Source organism: Argopecten irradians, chromosome 8 (genome assembly GCF_041381155.1).
Source record: "Argopecten irradians isolate NY chromosome 8, Ai_NY, whole genome shotgun sequence".
Taxonomy (NCBI): domain Eukaryota; kingdom Metazoa; phylum Mollusca; class Bivalvia; order Pectinida; family Pectinidae; genus Argopecten; species Argopecten irradians.
The window spans coordinates 9,479,675-9,501,054 of NC_091141.1; the positions used below are offsets into that span (position 1 = coordinate 9,479,675).

A 21,380-nucleotide genomic window follows, 5' to 3' on the forward strand; every position below is an offset into this window, starting at 1 on the left:
ATGAAGGTGACTCCTTTTGGGCCTATGGGACTTTGGTGTCAGCATCCATTAAGTTTTGTTTTACTTTTAAGACTGTGTTCCTGCTTACTCTTACCGCAGGCAAGGAGGAGTGACATCCATATGTTCACTATTTGTGCCAAAGAATACCTCTGTCGTTACCCTAATCACTGATCCTGCTTCTTTGTCAAAGATTTCTTCCTTGACAGTCTCTATTGAGTTTAAGAAGAATGACCGGTTGTTTTGTCCCTGTCGGGGGCTTAGGGTTTACCTTGGTAAAACTAGGGGGCGAGGTAGTATTCTTCTGGGGTCAGCAGAATTTCTTCTCCCAGTCCATCTCTAGATGGATATGTCAGGTGATCAGGATTACTTATGAGCAGTCTAATGACCAATCGTGGGCAAAATGCAAGGTTAGGGCTCATGAGGTTACAGCCCTTGTGGCTTCTTTGGCTCTCTTTAATGGGTCCTCGTTCCTGGACATCATGTCTGCTGCCTTTTGGCGGAGTCAGTCTACTTTCACAGTTCTTACCTCCGGTCCCTGTCCTCTCATTCTGATGGACTGTTTTCCTAGGGTCCGGTTGTGGCGACTCAGTATGTGACTGTTCCTCCTCAGTAGACATTATATTCATTTGTAACTGTATGCGAGCAGGCATCACAATGAAACACCTCTTTTGACGGGGAGGTATATTCAAAAGTTCGAGGAGAATAATTCGAACTCAGTGGTACTTTACGTGAACCGATAACTTATGAAATTTTTTATGTTTTCCAGTTGTTTTCACTCAAAAAGGAAATGGATTATTACGGTTATTGGAAACTGCCTGGATTATTGATGAAACATGTGAACTAGGCTTTGGATGATAACTGGCTCTGGAAATACGTATTTTTTTGTAATTATGTTATTATTCCCTAAACATTTTCTTATTTTCACAAAACTGAGAAGACGTTATTTACTGAGAAGACGTAACTTCATTTTACGATTTTATCGTATTTGACATGTTTCAATCATATCAAAAATGTGTTTATTTGCCTCTGTGTGTTGTCTGGTTCTCTATCTATGCGCTTATATGCGAATGTGTGATTTTGGCCATTTTTGATAACTGAAATCCAAGATGGACGCCATATGACCCCATGGGACATTAGTTGTCAATGGCAACAAGCATAAAATGAAACTAGACATCATATCGGTCCTAAAAAACATGTTTCGAAAAACTGCCAGAGGGGTACATGGGAACCTATTTCTACTCCCCCACTACATATATTTCCTAAATGTTCTCCAGGTTAGTATACTTCCTGATTCTAGATTTGAGTAGCTTCTCTAATATGAAAGTAAGGGAAGTTTAGTGTACATATAGCATTTTTACTATGGCTGATCAGAAACCGAGAAGTGAATATTCTTATGAGCTATATTGGAATGATGATGGAATAAAGTATTTAATGTACATTTCGTTTCTAAGAAAAACAACTGTTTTCCTAACTGTAAAACATCACCAGGTCACCTATGGCTGTGACGTCAGTATGATCGATTCTATCGATGAAATCGATGACCTGATATGATGATTGAAAGTAATCATAAAATCGATCGATATAAAAAGTAAATGGAAACTAGTATTCAATACGAGTCTTAGTTAAAAGCTAAAAAATGAAAAAAATAGGGTGGACGTAATCTTTCCTGAGAAATAGCGTTTTTTCTGATTTTGCTTCCTGTAGACCTAATTTTCGGACACCAACCGCTGTGACGTAAAGTGGTCAACGATATCGATACTACAGGTATAATGACAATAATTTAAAAATTAAAAAAAATATCCTCTCCTCGTAATCTTCACAATTGTTTTCAATTCATTAATAATTTTGCAAAAACAAGGTACTCACTCACTCAATAGAACTAGGGGCCTTGTCTGTAATCTGTTTGGATATTTCACGAACACAATTTATTAACTCTGTGCTGTCTTTAAATTGCACGCTTTATCGATGACGTCAATCGTGTCACCTGTAAAACAGCACATGTTCTCTGTTACCTTTATCACACACTGAAAGCGAAGATGTTTTGAATAATTTTCCATTTTTTCCTAAGCACAATTCTAATTACTAAGAATGGAATGCATTCCCATCTTTAGTTTTTTATCTATAGAGTAAAACACGTTTATAACGACCATGCTTACAACGAATTCGTTGTTAAACCGTTGTAATTTTAAATCCCAAACAATGTTCCTATTATCCATTTGTAACATGTGTATAAAGAACTATGTTTATAACAAACTGGTTTTGTTGGTCCCAGAGGTTCGTTATCACTGTGTTTTACCTTACAACGAATGCTAATCCCTCCGTCATAACACAGAGTCTTGTCATAAATATTGTAAGATACATGCGGAATAACACTAGTATGACGTCATAAGTAGTAATAATCAATATATGTCATCGCATGAAACGTCACATTCGAGCGTGATTTTTCCAGGCTTGAGTGTATTTATAAACGAATATTAACAGTTTTCACTGACATGGACTCAATAACCATGCTTTCTGTTATTATCATTATCAGTGTATAATGATAGTACAACACGTGCGGCGATTCTATTGTAACGGGAATAGTCGCTGGCGTAGCAACGTGGGGTCATGACCCCACTTTTGATGGGAACATATGAATGACTCTATTCCGATCAGATTTTCAAACGAATTAGTTGACAATGAGAGAGAAAAAATATGGGTATTTTAATGAAAAATTTGCAACTTTAGCGAGAATACATAATATTAATTTGCGTGAAAAACTGTAAATAAAAGGAATAGATTTTGATTTTATTGAGGTTATGAGGGTATAATGATAATTGAGCCCGTGTGAATTGTATGTAACCCGGATTCGCTGGGGTTACATAATTTACACGTGCTCCATTATCATTATACCCTCATAACCTCAACAAAATCAAAATCTATTCCTTAATTAAAACTTTTGTCAATAAATCATTTCATTTCAAAATATTTTTATTAAATCGTTAGATTTAATAGGGATTGGGCAGCAGGCTATGCCTATATAAGCCCTCTCCCTGTGGATACATACATGTACATCTCAAAATCATATATATATAATATATGTAATTTTACAGACAATATTGAAATTAAATATATATTTAGGATACACTTGTAAGTAATACTATGATAACACTCCAATAATGAGCAGGTATAAAAAGCATGTTAAGTACAAATATATACATGTATATATGCATACCGATGTTTTTGTTTATAGTTAAAATTTGGATACTGGATAGCCAGATAATGATAAGTTGAAATTTATAATGGATTCATATTAGTTCAATATATACAGTTCCTTGATTTAAATCAGTTGATATTGATTTGAATTTAGTTTGAATTTGGATCCCTCAATATCACTCCCACACAAGCCATTCCTAGTGACCGGGCAGTACTATAAGTCCATAGTGTTACCACTGAGTACAGGTCCTAGTCAGGAATGTCCAGAAAAGAGCCATACTGAGGGAGTATATTAAAACATATGCATATAAATTTATTATAACATTGTAGAAAATGGGTTTATACATAATGTAATATAAAAATATGAGTGTTATAATGGTTTACCTATGATCTACTCCTGTCAAGAATAATACAAAGAATAAAATTGTAATATTATATCTAGGTAATTCATTATAATAAAATGTAATATCAATAGTTTAATACAAATTTGAGAATCAAATGGCATACCGGCAGACAAAATAATTGAATATATATATCCAAATCCTCCAATACTATTCATTCTTCATATGAAACAGTTAGATTATGTTTGTATAAGAAGTCATGAACATGTTAATATTTATATAATATTGGATAGTACAATATGAATTATTTTGCTAAATTTTAATATATACTTGTATATGAATATATCAAAGTTTACACATAAAAAAAAAAATCAAAAAATTATAGTGACTTGAAATTATGTATTGACTATTCACTTGTATAGTGTGAAAATTAAAGCACTGAAGGAGTCTTCATATCATATACATGTACACACATGTATATATACCAGTGTATATAAATTGTGTGAATATTTATGTTTTCTATACATTTACTTGATGTTTTACAAATAAGAGAGGTATGAATGTTATTATGTTAATATAATAATTATGGTTGGCTCAAAGTCTGCCAGATGATTCAATAAAGGTTTGGACACAGGCACACACGTTTGAATTTATCTCATGGCTAAGGTGATTACTTCCCTTTGTTAGAATGTCAAAATTCATAACTAGATGTTGAGAAAGATTCAGGTCTAGATTCAGGTGAAGGTTTAATTGGATGTCGAGTTGTAAATGAGACAGAGAAGTCAACAAGCTCTGACGTTGGACTGCATATCTAAGACAGAAGAGAAAGAAGTGATCAACATCTTCAGTAGAGTATCCACAAATACAGGATGGACTATTAGAAAGATGGTCTTTATAGAGATCAGAATTTAGCTGACTTGTTCGATTACGTTGACACATAATGATATTAAAATACCTAGTCCACCATACTTAAAAGCATCAGTACATTTATCATCAACATTGACGGGGATGGCATGACGGGTAAGGCTCTTTTTGAGTTCGCTTATTGAAACCAAATCATAGAAGACACAGTCAGATTTATTCCACCAAGACATCATATAGGGATAAAAAATTTTAAAATAAAGCGATTGATACTAGTTATTTGCGTGGCAATGTAATATAAAATTCATTAAGCTCGTTAAATATTTTGATATGCCACTCACCTTGGTCTCGTTTCATAAAGTTTATGTTAAATAGTCATTCTCATGTGAGATAGTCTATCTATTAAAAACTAACTAATATTTTTGCTAAATACGACTGCAAATGAGTAATTATACAACGTCGTATGTATCAATGAAGGTCAATTATTTTATTTAAATTCTAAGAGTTTCACATTCATTACAAATATATAATATGTAAAATGCTTATAATGACGATGATGATGATGATGATAATGATAAGATATTGCTACTGATGATGATAATCATGATGATGAAGACAAGATGTTGATAATGATGCTGATGATAATGATGATGATAATGATGATCGATGACGAATGACTGCTTTTTGTTTTATACTACATATATATATAAATGCATTGAAAAATAAACAATTACAAAAAAATTTATAAAAAGTAAAGTGCAAAATGTTCCATCGTCGACAGAGCATAAATGACACTCATCATTTGAACAATAGTTGGTGTTTACTCATGTAAATGTATGTATATATAAGGTATAGTGCCGTGGACTCTTTTTGGGACGCAATGATTTCTTTTGATATTTTTATCTTCAAGTAAAATACGTAAGAAGCTCAAGCTTTTCAAATGGTAATGGCGTAAAATAAGTAACTTTTGTAACTTAAGAATTGTCCGCTCCTGTTTTGATAAAGAAAAAGTACCATTCGTCAGTGATGTAGCATTTTAAAATATTTTCCAGGTTATTGTTTTTGTAAATAGTATTTTCGCTGCATGTATTGTTGATCATTATATCAGAGTGTTTCAATGACAATTGAATTATTCATAGTCTAATTGAAATCGAAATTGAATTAAAAAACATTTAATCATACCACTTATTGGATGCATGTTGCCACGCCTAAATACATCTTGAGGACACCCAACAAAAATAACATGTGGGAAGTTTCATCGGCAATTTAATTAAAACCTTTCCTACTTGTCATTCCATTTCATACAGCCTCTCAAACCGAGTTAGATTGTTTCATTGCCTATTGTTAATCAATTACTCTGTATTTACTCTTACTAAAGATTTCAGTCTTATTGTTAATTCGTATTTGCATACTACAAACTTATGAATTATTACGAGACAGGTGAATGGGGAATTTTAGATTCCAGTCTTGACCTTAGGTTCAGCTTTAATTGATATTGTAGCGATAATGTGACAAACAATGAAACGCAGGCTATCGTCAGTTCGACATTCCCTGTAAAGGCAGTCATTTATATAGTATGTGGTCTTTAATTATTTTTTAATAAACATATAAATGAAACTTAGATATTGTCTTGAAAACATGACTTCAGCAGATATAATTGTCTGTATACGGATAACAACGTTTGTGACGTGGTCTTCAATATCGATCAAAGCTGTTTGTCACATTATCGCTGCAATATCGATCAAAGCTGAACTTAAGCCGATACCATGCCCTGCCCACCGTAAACGGTCATGTACACTTTGTCAATTTATAAATGTACAACTACTAAAGAGTAAATTGTCATGTACACTTTGTCAATTTATAAATGTACAACTACTAAAGAGTAAATTGTCATGTACACTTTGTCAATTTATAAACTTATTCAATAACGTAGTTGTAATTTGACAGGCTCAAACGGGACATCGTATAAATAAAACATTGTTCAACATATCTCAAGGTAAACTAGTAAAAATGTAGAATTAAACTGCATTTGTATGGTCTCAAGCATGCATTGTTTGAAAAGAAAAGTCTACTTCACAGTACCAAATTACAGTATTTCAAAATTTACTCTCATCGTCCATGTCGGGATAACAAATCTTCATGTCCACCTCGCATCAGGACATAATTAAATGTACATTGTATGGGATCTATGCAACATACGCGGAATATCATACTTTAATACATATTGTATTTGAGCAACTTAGGCCTAACTTAAAAGTCAGAGATCAAAACGTCTATTTTAAACAATAAAAAAAAGCGTGTATGATTAGTCTTCCAGTTTATAACCATTTATAATTTATAATTCAAATCTTTCTTATCCAAACATTGATAACAATAACGTTGTTTTATGAAATACTACAATCCCTTTCGATTGTGTGAAATCGAAATCCTGGATCTACAGACAATGATACATTGTCCGCTGACCACTGTAGCATTAAACACTCGAATGATGAGCTGAGATACCCAATAAGACCACACTTAAATGTTTGAAGGCACGTTTTTGCACACTGTAGACGGCTTTTCGTAGAAATATTCGTTATCTCAACATAGTGTGCCGCAGATGAATGTGAGATTTCCTTTCCAATACCTATCTCTCCAATACGGACTGTAACAAACAATGAAGAATTCTAAACAAAACAATCTGTGGTATATATATACATTCGTCATCTTTCTTAAACAACAGTTATGTGACATTTCATGCAATCTGTGAAATTTAAACTTTATGTTATTTACACTCATCGATTTACATACTTCCGCGTTTTGAACATTTTCTTCAAGCAATGTATTGTCACGTAATGCTACATCTTCTAGCTGTAAATCATACATAGTAATATATAACTAAAAGATTTTTCACAATTCCTCATCTCCAACCAATAGTAGTTATACATCTAAGTTATTCTGATACTCGAGTGGGTCATTTAATCGAATACCGCTATTCTGATGAATATAGATTGACGGATAAGGTTTCACATCCTCGATACTCTAGGAGTTTCTATCACTGTCGTTATACCACCTCTGGACAATGTCATGGCAAATCTCAGGACTCAGGTCGCGTGAACAGATGAGAGGTAGTTTGAACATTTGATATGCGCCAAAATAGTAAATTGTGGTTGGCTGTATGACTTATAAATTTGGCGTCACTGTCTCTGCAATCTTCAAAGGAAGCCTCTGGTCAGTTTGTTTTTCTCCTGAACTGCCTCAGTTTTGCTATGGCATATTCCAGGGGTGGATATAACGTTAATGAGAGTAAGCCCTGAAATTTAGGATACAGCGCCTGCGACAATAATGTTAAAAGCAAAGGAACTATTTGAACTATTTGTATCTATTTCTATGTCTTGAAGTTTCCCAATTAGTTTGAATTATCTTGGGCAAGAATGACTCTTGAAATTACCATTTTTCTTAACATGAAAGAAAATTCTGTATGCTTCATCACGAAGTCGAATGGTTTAGATGATGTCCCGACATATTAATACAAGCCTCCGGCCTCTAGGTTTAGAGTTCGAATCCCATGTGAGGCCGTTGCCAAATACAGATGGCCAAGTACCCCGGCTAAAAGGATTTGTGCAGCCAAAAATTGTTTTTGATAATACGTCAGGATACTGCTTTAGATGAATGAAAAAAAATCAAGTACCACCCAACGAATCGCCTAGCTTTTAGCTCTATTGGTTGGTTTTGGTCGTGATTTACGGGTAGTGTCGACTACGTTTCAGAGATAATGAGCTAGACGGACATGTGGTCTTGTGATGTCACAGTAGTCCGCGGCTTGATAAGGTAAACCTAGTACTATATATGTATACAGCATATATAAATATACGATAGATCTACAGTTTGAGTTTTTCGAGTAAATGGTTATTCTAGCTTTATGATGTAGATATTTTCAGTTTCAAAACATTCCACTTACACCATTTTAAACAGTCAAATAAGCATATATCTAACTTTAGATTAGATAATCAGTCCAATTTGATAGCGATATCAAAATGATGTTCGGAACAGTCTGGACTGAGATTTAGATAACGTATCATGTAAATTTCTGGGAAATAAAAAACAGTATAATGTAACACTAATTTTTTACGAGTAAAATCACAAATATAAGCATGAATATATCTAGAATGCGCGTTTTTATTTTAAACTTCTGCCATAAGGATGCAAACACGGCACAGTTTTTGAGTAAAACTAAAATGTGGACGGCTGTCGGTTATGTTACATTGGAGTAACGGTACCGAACTTAAACCGAAAAAATTATATTTATATCTATATTATTGCCTTTAGAACTTTATCGATAATGTTAACTAAAAAGCAGAAATACATCCATAATAATAATAATGTTGTATGTTTCTTAATTACAGTATAAGTGCAGATTTGAATTCGTTATTTTAAAATTATACTTAATTCTAAAAATCGTATATTCATTGTCGATCCTTTTGTATATCATACCGAGATTTAAATAGTATAATATATGAACATTTATCGTATAATCCAAAAAGTAACCACATGAATTGTTATATGACTGTGAGTTTTGCCGTTTTCTGAATGGTCGAACAGGACTTGACAAAATGCAATGTCAACCTGAGACCGATGAACACCTGTTCAGAGGTTGGCATTGCAAATCCGGTAACCTGACTAAAAATAGACACAGGGAAATTCCCTGTCTCTTCCACACTTTTGACCAATCAAAATAGAGCATTGCCGATCATCTGGCAATAGCCAAATCCAAAATGGCAGACAACAATGAGGTAGGATTAGGAAAGATGATAGGCACTTTTTAAATGTAGCTATATGTTCTTAAGTTGTATGACGAAGAAGTACAGCAGAAGTACTAAAAGTACCTACTGAGGATACGTGGATGAAGATATTCTTGTCTCTATGTTCAATTAGTCATTGCGCAGTCCTTGTTTCAAAATGTTGTTCCAAGTAGCAAAACTTACAAGTATCAATATTAATATATCGTTTCATATATCATATAACAAAACAATTATTGACTTTTTGTAGGTTAATACGAGGAATTGTTAAACCTTTGAAAGGGAATATCACCTTTCTCAGGTTAAACAATTTCTCGTATTAACCTACAAAAAGTGGATTTACTTTCATACATAATGTATAAATTAGAGTATTTGAAACATCGAATTCTACACTTTTAGATATTTACATTCGAGCCAAAGTTATTTTACGATTAACTTCACTCAAAAGTAATCATCAAAAATAGTTGATCGGCTTTTCCTGTGACCGTCGATATAGGCCTATAGCACATCAGTTATAGTACATGTACAGCTATATGCCACGGACTATTATAAAGTTACTTCCGGTTTAGGGCTAGAAAATATGCTTAAAACATGGCACTCTGATGTACAGGGCTAACTATGGCTATTGTGTAACTAATCTACAGCTACATGAAAGGCATTCAACCACCTTTGACACAACATTTCAAAACAATTGTATAATGTCTACTCTGGTCATGCATGCATTGCATGAAATTTTCATGAAATTCCATAGCAATGTTTTTACCAGAGAATTTTGTTGTGAGTTTGAATTCCCTTCATTCTGAGTGGAGCTGTACAAGAGACAACATGGCAGACAGTGCAGATCAGATCTTGATGAAGTCAAACTATCTAAAATGATTATCAAATACCCATTAAGGAGTTTATTTTGTGATATGTTAATTTAACTGCTGTTTATGTCAAAAGCAGACAATTCACTTGGATATAACTTCTCGGAAATTCACAAGGTAATGAGGATTACCATGAAAAGGAAATAATTTTGAATATACCGCTCTACGTTATGAAATGGAGCAATAACAACAGTTAAAGAATATGATTGGTCCTTTAAGAAACCACAATATCAAGATTGATTGAATTCTAAAGGAAACTGGATTGGAATTAAGTGAAAACGGCAAAGTGATTAAAAGAAACTAAAGCTTAACTTTTCAAATTTGTTCAGTAGGCGTTGTGTGAACCTTGGATAAAAAATAACACAATCAATCACTGAAAGTGTTCAATTTCGAGAAACGTAGATTTTTGCATTTCAAAGAAAGAAAGTGCATGTTTCTACTAAAAATCAAAACATCATTTTAGGAATGCTTGTGCTGTCAAAATACATGTACTAAGGAGTTTGGATTTTCAATAAAAGGAGTAATTTTTAGCGTTGCAGTTGATATAATTGGATTGAAGCCAATGTCTACAAATCAATGTATCAAACAGAAATTATGTAATATATGTATTATTGAAGTCTTGTATTATATTTATATTGAATCAAATTTGATTTATTTGTTATCTATCTGTCTTTTCTTTTATTGTCAGAAAATGTGACCTCGATATCGACGGCTTAAAGATGCTCCACCGCTGACAGAACAAAAATGATATTCATCATTTGAACAATAATTGGTGTTTAATCATGTATATGTATGTCTAATTAGCACAAAAAATAATACGAAATGATTTATTTTGCTTTTGGTGCATGCGCAATCAGTACTTAATTCCATATAGGATATAGTGCCACGGATTTTTTTCGGGATGCAATTAATTATTTTTCATATTTTTAACTTGAAGTAAAATTAGAAGCTCAAACTTTTCAATGGCGGTAATGGTGTAAAGTAAGTAACTTTTGTAACTGAAGAAAAATACTAAATCGTCTGCTCCTGTTCTTGATAGTGAAAAAATGCAATTTGTCAGCGGTGCAGCATCTTTAAAGGTTATTCCGGTCGCGCGCGATAAAGAGAAGTTTCTATACGTGCTAATAAAGCCATTTCCAGCATAAACTGAAATTATTATTTTTGACTGCACAAATCCTTTAATCCACCAACAACCATGGCATGCCCTTAAATGCCCCTGGCTGTTGATAGGACGTTAAACTAAGAAAACCATACCAAGCTTCGTCACGATTCCACCGACTTTATATAACTAACATTCTCGATCCTCGAGGATTCCGATCACTAACGATCTTTACACCCCTGGACTATCTTATAATAAAACTGAAGGCAGCTCAGGTGAACAGATCTGAACAAATCACAGACATGCAAAGATTTCCGTTGAAGACTACAAAGAGAGCGACGCCCAACTTCAAAGCCAGACAGTCAACCACAGTGTACCGTTATACGACTCTTTTGATGTACATTAAACGACTAAATTACCTGTTCTATTCTGTTGCCTCCAGTTTTACTACGAGATAGTCCAAGGGTGTGCAGATCATAAGTGATCGGAACCCCTGCAGTACGAGGATGGATAACTAAGTACGTATGTGTTAGTTCCAATAGGAAATACAAAGAGGTAAGTAGTGTTTCACAATGAATAGGATTCAATTAATTTAGCAGAAGCAAACTTTTAGGTACAATGTTCTGTTTTTCCATTTTTTCTTAATTTTCCTTTTTCTTTTTCCTTGTTTACTGGCTGCACTTATTTTCTTTGTAGATTTTCATATTTGATTCAGGTCAACACAAGAAATAAAAACCATGTAATGTGCCTTCAAAATTTAAAATATAAGAGAACTTACCAGCGTTTCTCTGACAAATGAACGATTTCATGACAAGGGCGTGGATGTCGGCCAAGAGATGGACCGGGTTTGTTGGATGGTCTTTGAAACCTGTGGCACTAGAATAACGGACTCTTTCTTCATAGAGATTCGGCTCGTTTGGATACCACATACCACTGTCGGGTGATGTCCCGTCAGGCCACAGATACTCTGTCATTGAAAACAACAAATTCAACAAAACCGTGGGGCAGATTAAAGAAAAAAAATACGGGGAACATATGTTAGCGAAGTTGAGGGACATCCTTGATATCGCAAAATTTTGATTTATGACTAAATAACTAATACATGTACCATGTAATTAACTAGAAATGGATAGATAATATTCATATAACCATAGACGATTTTGTCGTCTTTAATCAAAGTCGCTATTTGTGTATAGAGGGACTTACAGGATAATAGAGCCTTAATTCAAAGTATCCGTCAGTATGTGGGGCAGTTGCAGGATAAAAACAGTTGAGCGATGAAAAAGGTCAACAACAACAAAAAATCAAAGGTGGGTATATGAACAATATAATGTTATCCTATTTCTTCTAAGACACCTATACACAATTCTAATCATGTTTCTTACCTTTCCTTAAAGAGATAAGTTTGAGATTTGCCCAATAATCAGTGCCAGGTTCCATAAGAGACGTGATGAATGTGTGTACCTCGTAGTTCGGGGCACTCACTAGTGCACCATTGTAGCCTTCACACGTAGAATTGGCACTGTCAAAGTTAAGAGCCAATGGTACACGATCGAATCCGTAACATATGCCATTCAATTCATGCCACTCAAGACCGGCGTCAGCAACCATTACGGTTTCTAAAACTGTCGAGAAAAGATAAAAAAAACATATTAATTTACAAATGGTATAGAAAACTTTTTTTTTTTGAGTTTTCAACTTAGTTTGAATTGAAAAAAAAATAAAAACATAAGCGTTAATCATAACAGTTTGTTTTCATTCTAAAACAACAACAAAAATAATAAATTCTTCCAATGTTTTCATTTTCAAAAATACAGATGTAGATTTTTATATCGTCATTGAAAACACATTTGATAATAAAGGATACTTACAAATGACGTCAAGTAGGAATAAAAGACAAAGACCCATCACAACCATGCTCCCCACACCGACGTCTGACGAATGGTCGATTAAGTATGTTTCCACTACAACTTGAGTAATACTTTGAGTAACATTTCATAAAAGCGAGAGATTATACCTGTCTCAGCAACGTTTGGGTTCCTGTAAAGAACATCAATGGGCGGTATCCGGTGCAATGTGGTCGATATCTCACATCGACGAATATATATTTTTAGAGTAGAAAGGTAAAGATTTTCTAATCCGAGTCACACTCACGTTGACATCAATCATATACAGGATGTATAGAATTAATTAGGCCTAGTACAATCGTATTTTTAGGAATGCGTATCAATATAATAAAAAAAGATACAAGTACAGTCAAAAATCCATTTAATCATTTTAATCAAACTAATGATGTTTGTGAATGTTACGTAGAATCATACATAGCTAAATTGGAATGATCTGTAGATGAAAACAGAATGAAATTAAGATCAAATCAAATAAAGTATCGACGAAATCATATGATAGACTGATAACACTGAACAAAAGAATGATACATGAACATCCCCAAGTACACATGTCATCAATTCCAGTTATGAGGAAAACAATTGATATAGTGGTCTCCCACCATTCACTGATTTGTCACCGGTTTTAGCCGTGGGAGATTTCTCTGTCAACAACTAGGGTATGACAGCTTGCACGCGCTAACCTTTGGAAACTGAAGACAATTACATGACGTCATGATTTCATTCGGTGTAACCGTGGCGTCCATTGTCGATGATGTGATAACTATTGACGTGCAGACGATGGAACCATGTTCATGTCACGGTGAAAATAATAATTGTCTAGCATAAGCTCAAAGATTCGGATTTCTCTGTGTCCATGCAAGGCCTCAAGTGCCGGGTATGCGAATCCTATGATTTCGCGCCATTTGTTGACGTGGTTTGACGTCATGGTTCCTTTTGCTCATCTTCGCTTGGTGGATATTTTGACTGCATTCAATTGCTTTTAATTTTCAAAACGTGTTATAAATAATGTTAAATAATACAGTGATGAAATCGTATGATGTAATGAAAACAGAGATTCATATAGTATATTTGGACTATTCGCATCCTCGATACCCCAGGGGTTCCGATCACTTACGATCTCTACACCCCTGGACTATCTCATTGTGAAATTGAAGGCAACTCAGCTGAAAATATTTGACCAATCACAGACCAGCAAAGATTTCCTTTGAAGACTACAGAGAGAGCGACGCCCAACTTCAAAGCCACATAATCAACCACAGTGTACCGTTATACGGTTCTTTTGATGTACATCAAAGGACTAAATTACCTGTTCTGTTCTGTTGCCTCCAGTTTTACGATGAGATAGTCCAGGGGTGTAGAGATCGTAAGTGATCGGAACCCCTGGAGTATCGAGGATGGACTATTCGTAACAGTTAGGGTGTTCCATAGAACAAGACTATCGGTCTATCACTACGCGTACTACCAGACAGAATACAAGAAGGTAATTTACTTTATAGTCAGTGACTATGTAAAATGGGGGCTGATTTAGGCCAGGTCACGCTCTCACATTGACGACATTGCCATGCGAAGAGCGACAATGCGCCATGTATAAAGTACAAAAGTGCGACAATTGCAACGCTTCAAGCGAAGAGAGAGAGCATATCAAACAAAGTCTGCAAATGAACATGTAAACTTTGCGATATGACCGATATCAGCTACCACAGTGTAATGAAAAGTGGAAACACGATATGCATTGATCCATTTGACATCCAAATTTTGTTAATTATTAGCACATACTGTGAAGGTTAACTGAATGGGAGATGTTGGGGCGTGTTTCTTTTAACCAAGTGTGTTAGCGAGGGCATCTGCAGGAGATGTAGGCGAGGACATTGCAGCCGATGGATACGAAAATTTTAAGGCAATAGAAGTTACAGATATCGAGGGATAAGTTGACTAGTTTGAAGAGAAGGAAACATAATTAAAAAAAAGAGTTATATGATGCATACAAGATTTTTCCAACATTCCACTGCAAAACTTGCAATTTAATCAATATCATTTCATTAATTTTGTCGTTTGCATAGACTCTCTTGAGAAATGATTCAATCTACTTTTACAAATAAAATATTTGAATTAAAAAAAAAAACCAACAAAAAACAACAAAACACAAAATTATATGACAACCCAATATATCATTATACAAAGATACTAATTATCTTTTATCAATTATATTAACAGAGGAAAAACCAAATTATCCGAAGCACTTAAATCGTAACGCTACGCCAAACTAATTAAAAAGGTTTTCTAACAACCTATTGCAACTCTAGATATACATAACTACATATTACCTTTTAAGGGGGTATTAACCATGCAAGGAAAATCCAATTATCAGAAACACTAAAATCATAACGTTACGCTATACTAATTAGAATAGAATTTCATAGAATGTTCACCTAATATTTGTGTGTCAGAAACACCTTTTTATTACCTCGCTAGGGTTTGGGGACATTTCATTCGTGGTCCTGGTACATATAAACGTAGAATGTAATATTGAATACACTTGCACTGTTCTGTCGTTCCAAGGCGCGAGTGCTTTTTGATTATATACTGAGCGCCGATGAAAACGCAACACTTTTTAATTGAATAGTTTTCAATTAAATGTTTTGTTCATATCAAACAAATTAATAATGTAAAACTTTGAGCACCTTACCTATGTATACAATAATGATTCGCATGACTGTTTTATGCACTTGGGGAACTGACACCATATTAAAATTTAAAAAAAAAACCAGTTATAAATGAGACGAAATCAATTTTTTTACGTAATTAGGATCTGTATGAATATCAATAGAATAAAATACATCAAACAAGACCTTATGTTCCAGAGGAGCAGGCGTCTGCTGCTTCATCAACGGTACAGGCTTTACTAATATCGTACAAATGGGTAATAAGTTGAGATGGTTTTAAAATCTTTAAATTGTAAAAATGAAGCTAATAGCATATCGTATCGACGTATTTTTTTTTCAAATGTTATAAATTTTTAAGTCCTTATTTGTAAGTAGTCACGAAGATTGTTCAATAAGGAACACGAAATTAAACACAAGTAGCATCACCAAATACAAGCAATTAAAACTTTTCCATTTTTGTATTTCTATAATCCCTCAAACGACCACAAGTGTCCAATAACATTTTCATTGTATTATTGTAAATCAACTTATTGTCGCGTTTTTAGGTTTTCTTTAAGAAAAAGATTGATCGCCACATAGTTCCCCCTTGGATCGTTTTCACGGTGATTACTTGTCGCTATACAAACCCCAATATAAATAGGAGATAGGTCGACCTCCAAAAGACACTATGTCAGTGCCAGGACTGTCGGCAAGGAGGTGGACGGGATGAGTCCGGTGCAGAATGTATTCTGTCTTTGTAGTATATCGAACCTGAAACCCGTTGAAGTTGGGTTCATACGGGTACCACAAACTGGGATCGGATGTAACTCCATTAGGCCAAACATATCCTTTAGAAGAAGTAAAAACCTTGGTTACAATACAAGTGTACACGTCGCAGGGCGTTTCAAGGAGAAAACGAGATCATGAACAAATGACTTTTCTATGAGATACCTAACATAACCATTGCCTTTTTTTTCAATCCTTTTTCAATTTATTGAAATAATTTTTTATCAGATTCGGTTGGTTTAGTTTGGTGAAACAACATGGTGAATGTTAGGGGGATTTTTCAGGGATTGCTGATCAGATTCACATACTTAAATTTAGAATAAGATTTCTGATGACGAAGAAGAGAATTTCTACCTCTTCAGACAGATATAATTATCTGCACTTCCGTTAAGGGTTAGATTTCTCTGTCTTTCCCAGAGCAAACCATCCTGCACTCATAGAACATATTAGAACAAACCGGAAGTTGTAAAATGTCACATGCAAATAAAAATCATTTGGACAACAATATCACATTCGGATTCGAGCTCGTGATTCACGCGCGTGCTTGACTTTGACCAAATGATCATCGGAATCGGAATTTCGCCTACTTTAATATTTTTTCGTTGAAAATCTGGATTCAAGCACACATTATATTTGAGTAACGTCACGTTAAAGCCTATTATACTCATATTACTCACTGTGTAAGATTTTCTGTTTTAAGCTTGCAATTTCAAACGCAGTTAAGTTTCTTTTATTATGATTCAGTTCTTATTGAGGGGGGGGGGGGGGGGGGGGGGGGGGGAGAGGGGGGCAGTCCATAACACACATCATTCAGTTCTAGCAAGTCAAATTCAGCATCCGTAAAATCTAAAATTACTAAAACATACAAAAAAGAGATTTAATTAAGCTTACTTACTAAAAAGATATTATTAACAGTCAAGATCAGAATTACTATTGTGCACCGAAAAATGGCGATGCATTATACTATTGAATAATTTAATCATGCTTGTAACATTCATTTTCATTGGCTGAAGAATGAGAATCTCACCGTTTGTAAAGCCGTCTCTTATTGGCTGCAACAACGACGCAATGATTTCCTAGAAAAAGACTCCTTTAGAAAATAATTTTACAGGTTTAAATTGAATTTCAAGGATTAAACTGGATAAATATTTTTACTTTATGGAGCTACATTATTATGTATGAAATAAATATCAAAGTGTACTCTCATTTTGTGTTATATTTCTATAACAAAAATAAAAATATCCAGGTTTATCATTAAATAGCAAAATATAGCAAGGCAAATGTCAGTTGCAGCCAGCAATGCAACTAAATATAGAAAGACATTGTCAGTTGAAGCCAGAAATACACATGTATCACAATATATTCTAAGGCTTTATCACAATTACAGTCAGAATCATACCTGAAAAAACTTGATAAAATATATAAGAAAGCAGTTACAGTTACAGTCTGAAATACACCTGCACAATTAAGTTTAGAAATGCATTGTAAGTTACAGCCGGATATACTACTGTACAACAAAAATACAATATTTCCTCCATAGTTAACTGTTCAATGAAAACTGCAAGTCGTTATCAAATGGTAAACCATGAACAAATATAACCTTTGAACGTTCGTCCCTGTGTGGAAGACTCGTAGTTCTGTCCCTTAGCCATGATACACCATAGTCTATGAAAATGGTATACGTAGTGTCTATCTTGCTTAGTGCTCCGCATAAAGGGAGCGAAACAAATGATTCGCTTGTTGTCAGTCATTGCGCTCGTCATAAAAGGAGTGTGATAACTGATTAACCTGTCGTCAGTCTTAGCGCTCGTCATAAAAGGAGTGTGATAACTGATTAACCTGTCGTCAGTCTTAGCGCTCGTCATAAAAGGAGTGGGATAACTGATTAACCTGACGTCAGTCTTAGCGCTCGTCATAAAAGGAGTGTGATAACTGATTAACCTGACGTCAGTCTTAGCGCTCGTCATAAAAGGAGTGTGTGATAACTGATTAACCTGTCGTCAGTCTTAGCGCTCGTCATAAAAGGAGTGTGATAACTGATTAACCTGATACTGATTCGGTCAGTCTTAGCGCTCGTCATAAAAGGAGTGTGATAACTGATTAACCTGACGTCAGTCTTAGCGCTCGTCATAAAAGGAGTGTGATAACTGATTAACCTGACGTCAGTCTTAGCGCTCGTCATAAAAGGAGTGTGATAACTGATTAACCTGACGTCAGTCTTAGCGCTCGTCATAAAAGGAGTGTGATAACTGATTAACCTGACGTCAGTCTTAGCGCTCGTCATAAAAGGAGTGGGATAACTGATTAACCTGACGTCAGTCTTAGCGCTCGTCATAAAAGGAGTGTGATAACTGATTAACCTGACGTCAGTCTTAGCGCTCGTCATAAAAGGAGTGTGATAACTGATTAACCTGACGTCAGTCTTAGCGCTCGTCATAAAAGGAGTGTGATAACTGATTAACCTGACGTCAGTCTTAGCGCTCGTCATAAAAGGAGTGGGATAACTGATTAACCTGACGTCAGTCTTAGCGCTCGTCATAAAAGGAGTGTGATAACTGATTAACCTGACGTCAGTCTTAGCGCTCGTCATAAAAGGAGTGTGATAACTGATTAACCTGACGTCAGTCTTAGCGCTCGTCATAAAAGGAGTGTGATAACTGATTAACCTGACGTCAGTCTTAGCGCTCGTCATAAAAGGAGTGGGATAACTGATTAACCTGACGTCAGTCTTAGCGCTCGTCATAAAAGGAGTGTGATAACTGATTAACCTGACGTCAGTCTTAGCGCTCGTCATAAAAGGAGTGTGATAACTGATTAACCTGACGTCAGTCTAAAAGGTGGATAACTGATTAACCTGACGTCAGTCTTAGCGCTCTCATAAAAGGAGTGTGATAACTGATTAACCTGACGTCAGTCTTAGCGCTCGTCATAAAAGGAGTGTGATAACTGATTAACCTGACGTCAGTCTTAGCGCTCGTCATAAAAGGAGTGTGATAACTGATTAACCTGACGTCAGTCTTAGCGCTCGTCATAAAAGGAGTGTGATAACTGATTAACCTGACGTCAGTCTTAGCGCTCGTCATAAAAGGAGTGTGATAACTGATTAACCTGACGTCAGTCTTAGCGCTCGTCATAAAAGGAGTGTGATAACTGATTAACCTGACGTCAGTCTTAGCGCTCGTCATAAAAGGAGTGTGATAACTGATTAACCTGACGTCAGTCTTAGCGCTCGTCATAAAAGGAGTGTGATAACTGATTAACCTGTCGTCAGTCTTAGCGCTCGTCATAAAAGGAGTGTGATAACTGATTAACCTCACACGTCAGTCTTAGCGCTCGTCATAAAAGGAGTGTGATATCTGATTAACCTGACGTCAGTCTTAGCGCTCGTCATAAAAGGAGTGTGATATCTGATTAACCTGTCGTCAGTATAATGTGACGGATGTACAGTGCTTGTTCTGGGTGTCCCGCAGCATGCACTAGATAGCACTATAAAAGGACAAGTATTATGAAAGGACAAGTTTCGCTACTTTAAAGAGTCACAACACGAAATACCGCAGTCTCCCAAAACAGGTACGCACTCCACGTCCTAAAAACAACTAATTAGCTAATTTATTTCGATTCGTTTGTTTCTTTATATTTATATCTTGCGGTTCATCAGAAAATTATTGATTAAGAGGATTACTAAATGTGATGCTGATGCATTAAGGCCAATCCTGAAAGGTTCCTGACATTTCTGTTGTTGTCTCTATGACACGTTTGGTTGTGTACTTGAATCTACCAGGTGTGGGGTCGTCAATCTTATCAATAAATATATCCAAGAGCATTGACCCTGGTTAGGACAGATTATCTCTCCTCCTATACGGCTATACGGTATATAATGACGAGTCTATTTTATGCAAAAATCTTTGTACATTTTGATGACGTGGTTGGGAGAAGTACTAAAATATAATGTGTTTGATTTCTAGAATCCTAATTGTTTATTCTGCTCGTTGCGAAAAAAAGAAAGAAAAAAACAACTTTCTCATATTCCACGACAATATGTAATGGATTATTCTTAGCGCCAAATGAAAAAAAAAATACCTAAGGGATTTTAACATAGTAAATACTTTTAATCGCCATTGTAAGGGAACCATATTGATTAAAACCTTCTAAAAAATTGTTGGCGTCTGACTGTCAGATATCTAAAAGCATTGTATTGGTTTCATCGCATGGTCGCTTCCTTTCCGCCGTAAATGATGATACCATTAGAATATACAACAATAGGATTCTAAAGCTTCGCTCATTAAAGTCGGGATACGTGAATTCAAAGTCGGATTAGTTGATTTTGTAAAGTTGTAGAAAAGAACAGAGTTAAAAATAGGTTAAAGATGCACTGTCTTTACATATGTGAATAACAAATGTATGAAGTTCAATTATTTAACCTAGCTCTTAGAATAGAATGAATAGAATGAAAATCAGTTTTCTTCTCAAATACAGGAGCGCACCTTTCAAAGCATGGCATATGTTTCGAAGGTTTAAGCAAGGAAGCAGTCGAAGTTTTTAAATTATTTTGAAACTGTTTTTCATTCTTTTTGCATTATCATCACTGACTGTTTATTTGATTACTAAAGGCAATCGTGTTGGATATGTCCATCGATCGCTAGAACTTCGGACTATTTAATCGACTGAAATTTATTGAACTAGATTAATTTTAGACAGCCTTGGCTGTATGGTTCCATTCTTACAGATGTTTTTAACAAATAACCTCGAATGACAATGGCTGTGCTCATGTTTTACACTGTCATCGTAATCCTTTGGACAAAAACAATTATCTGTGATACAAAACCAGATTTTTAAAACACCGGCTTTTGTCGATACAACCAATATGCTTATGGTACATATATTATAGTTGTTAGCCAATTTACA

The 21,380-nt window shown here is 34.9% G+C and overlaps 1 protein-coding gene across 1 annotated transcript; it reads right to left on the reverse strand.

The window, feature by feature from the left end:
• Positions 1-6,360: 6,360 nt before the first annotated feature.
• On the reverse strand, positions 6,361-12,819 carry LOC138328768 (struthiocalcin-2-like). The gene is made up of 3 exons (XM_069275511.1): positions 12,526-12,819; positions 11,919-12,107; positions 6,361-7,041 (listed from the first exon to the last, which is right to left on the reverse strand). The coding sequence occupies exons 1-3, from the start codon at positions 12,749-12,751 to the stop codon at positions 6,782-6,784; spliced, it is 675 nt and encodes a 224-aa protein (XP_069131612.1). The 5' UTR covers positions 12,752-12,819; the 3' UTR covers positions 6,361-6,781.
• Between the last annotated feature and the right edge of the window lie 8,561 nt (positions 12,820-21,380).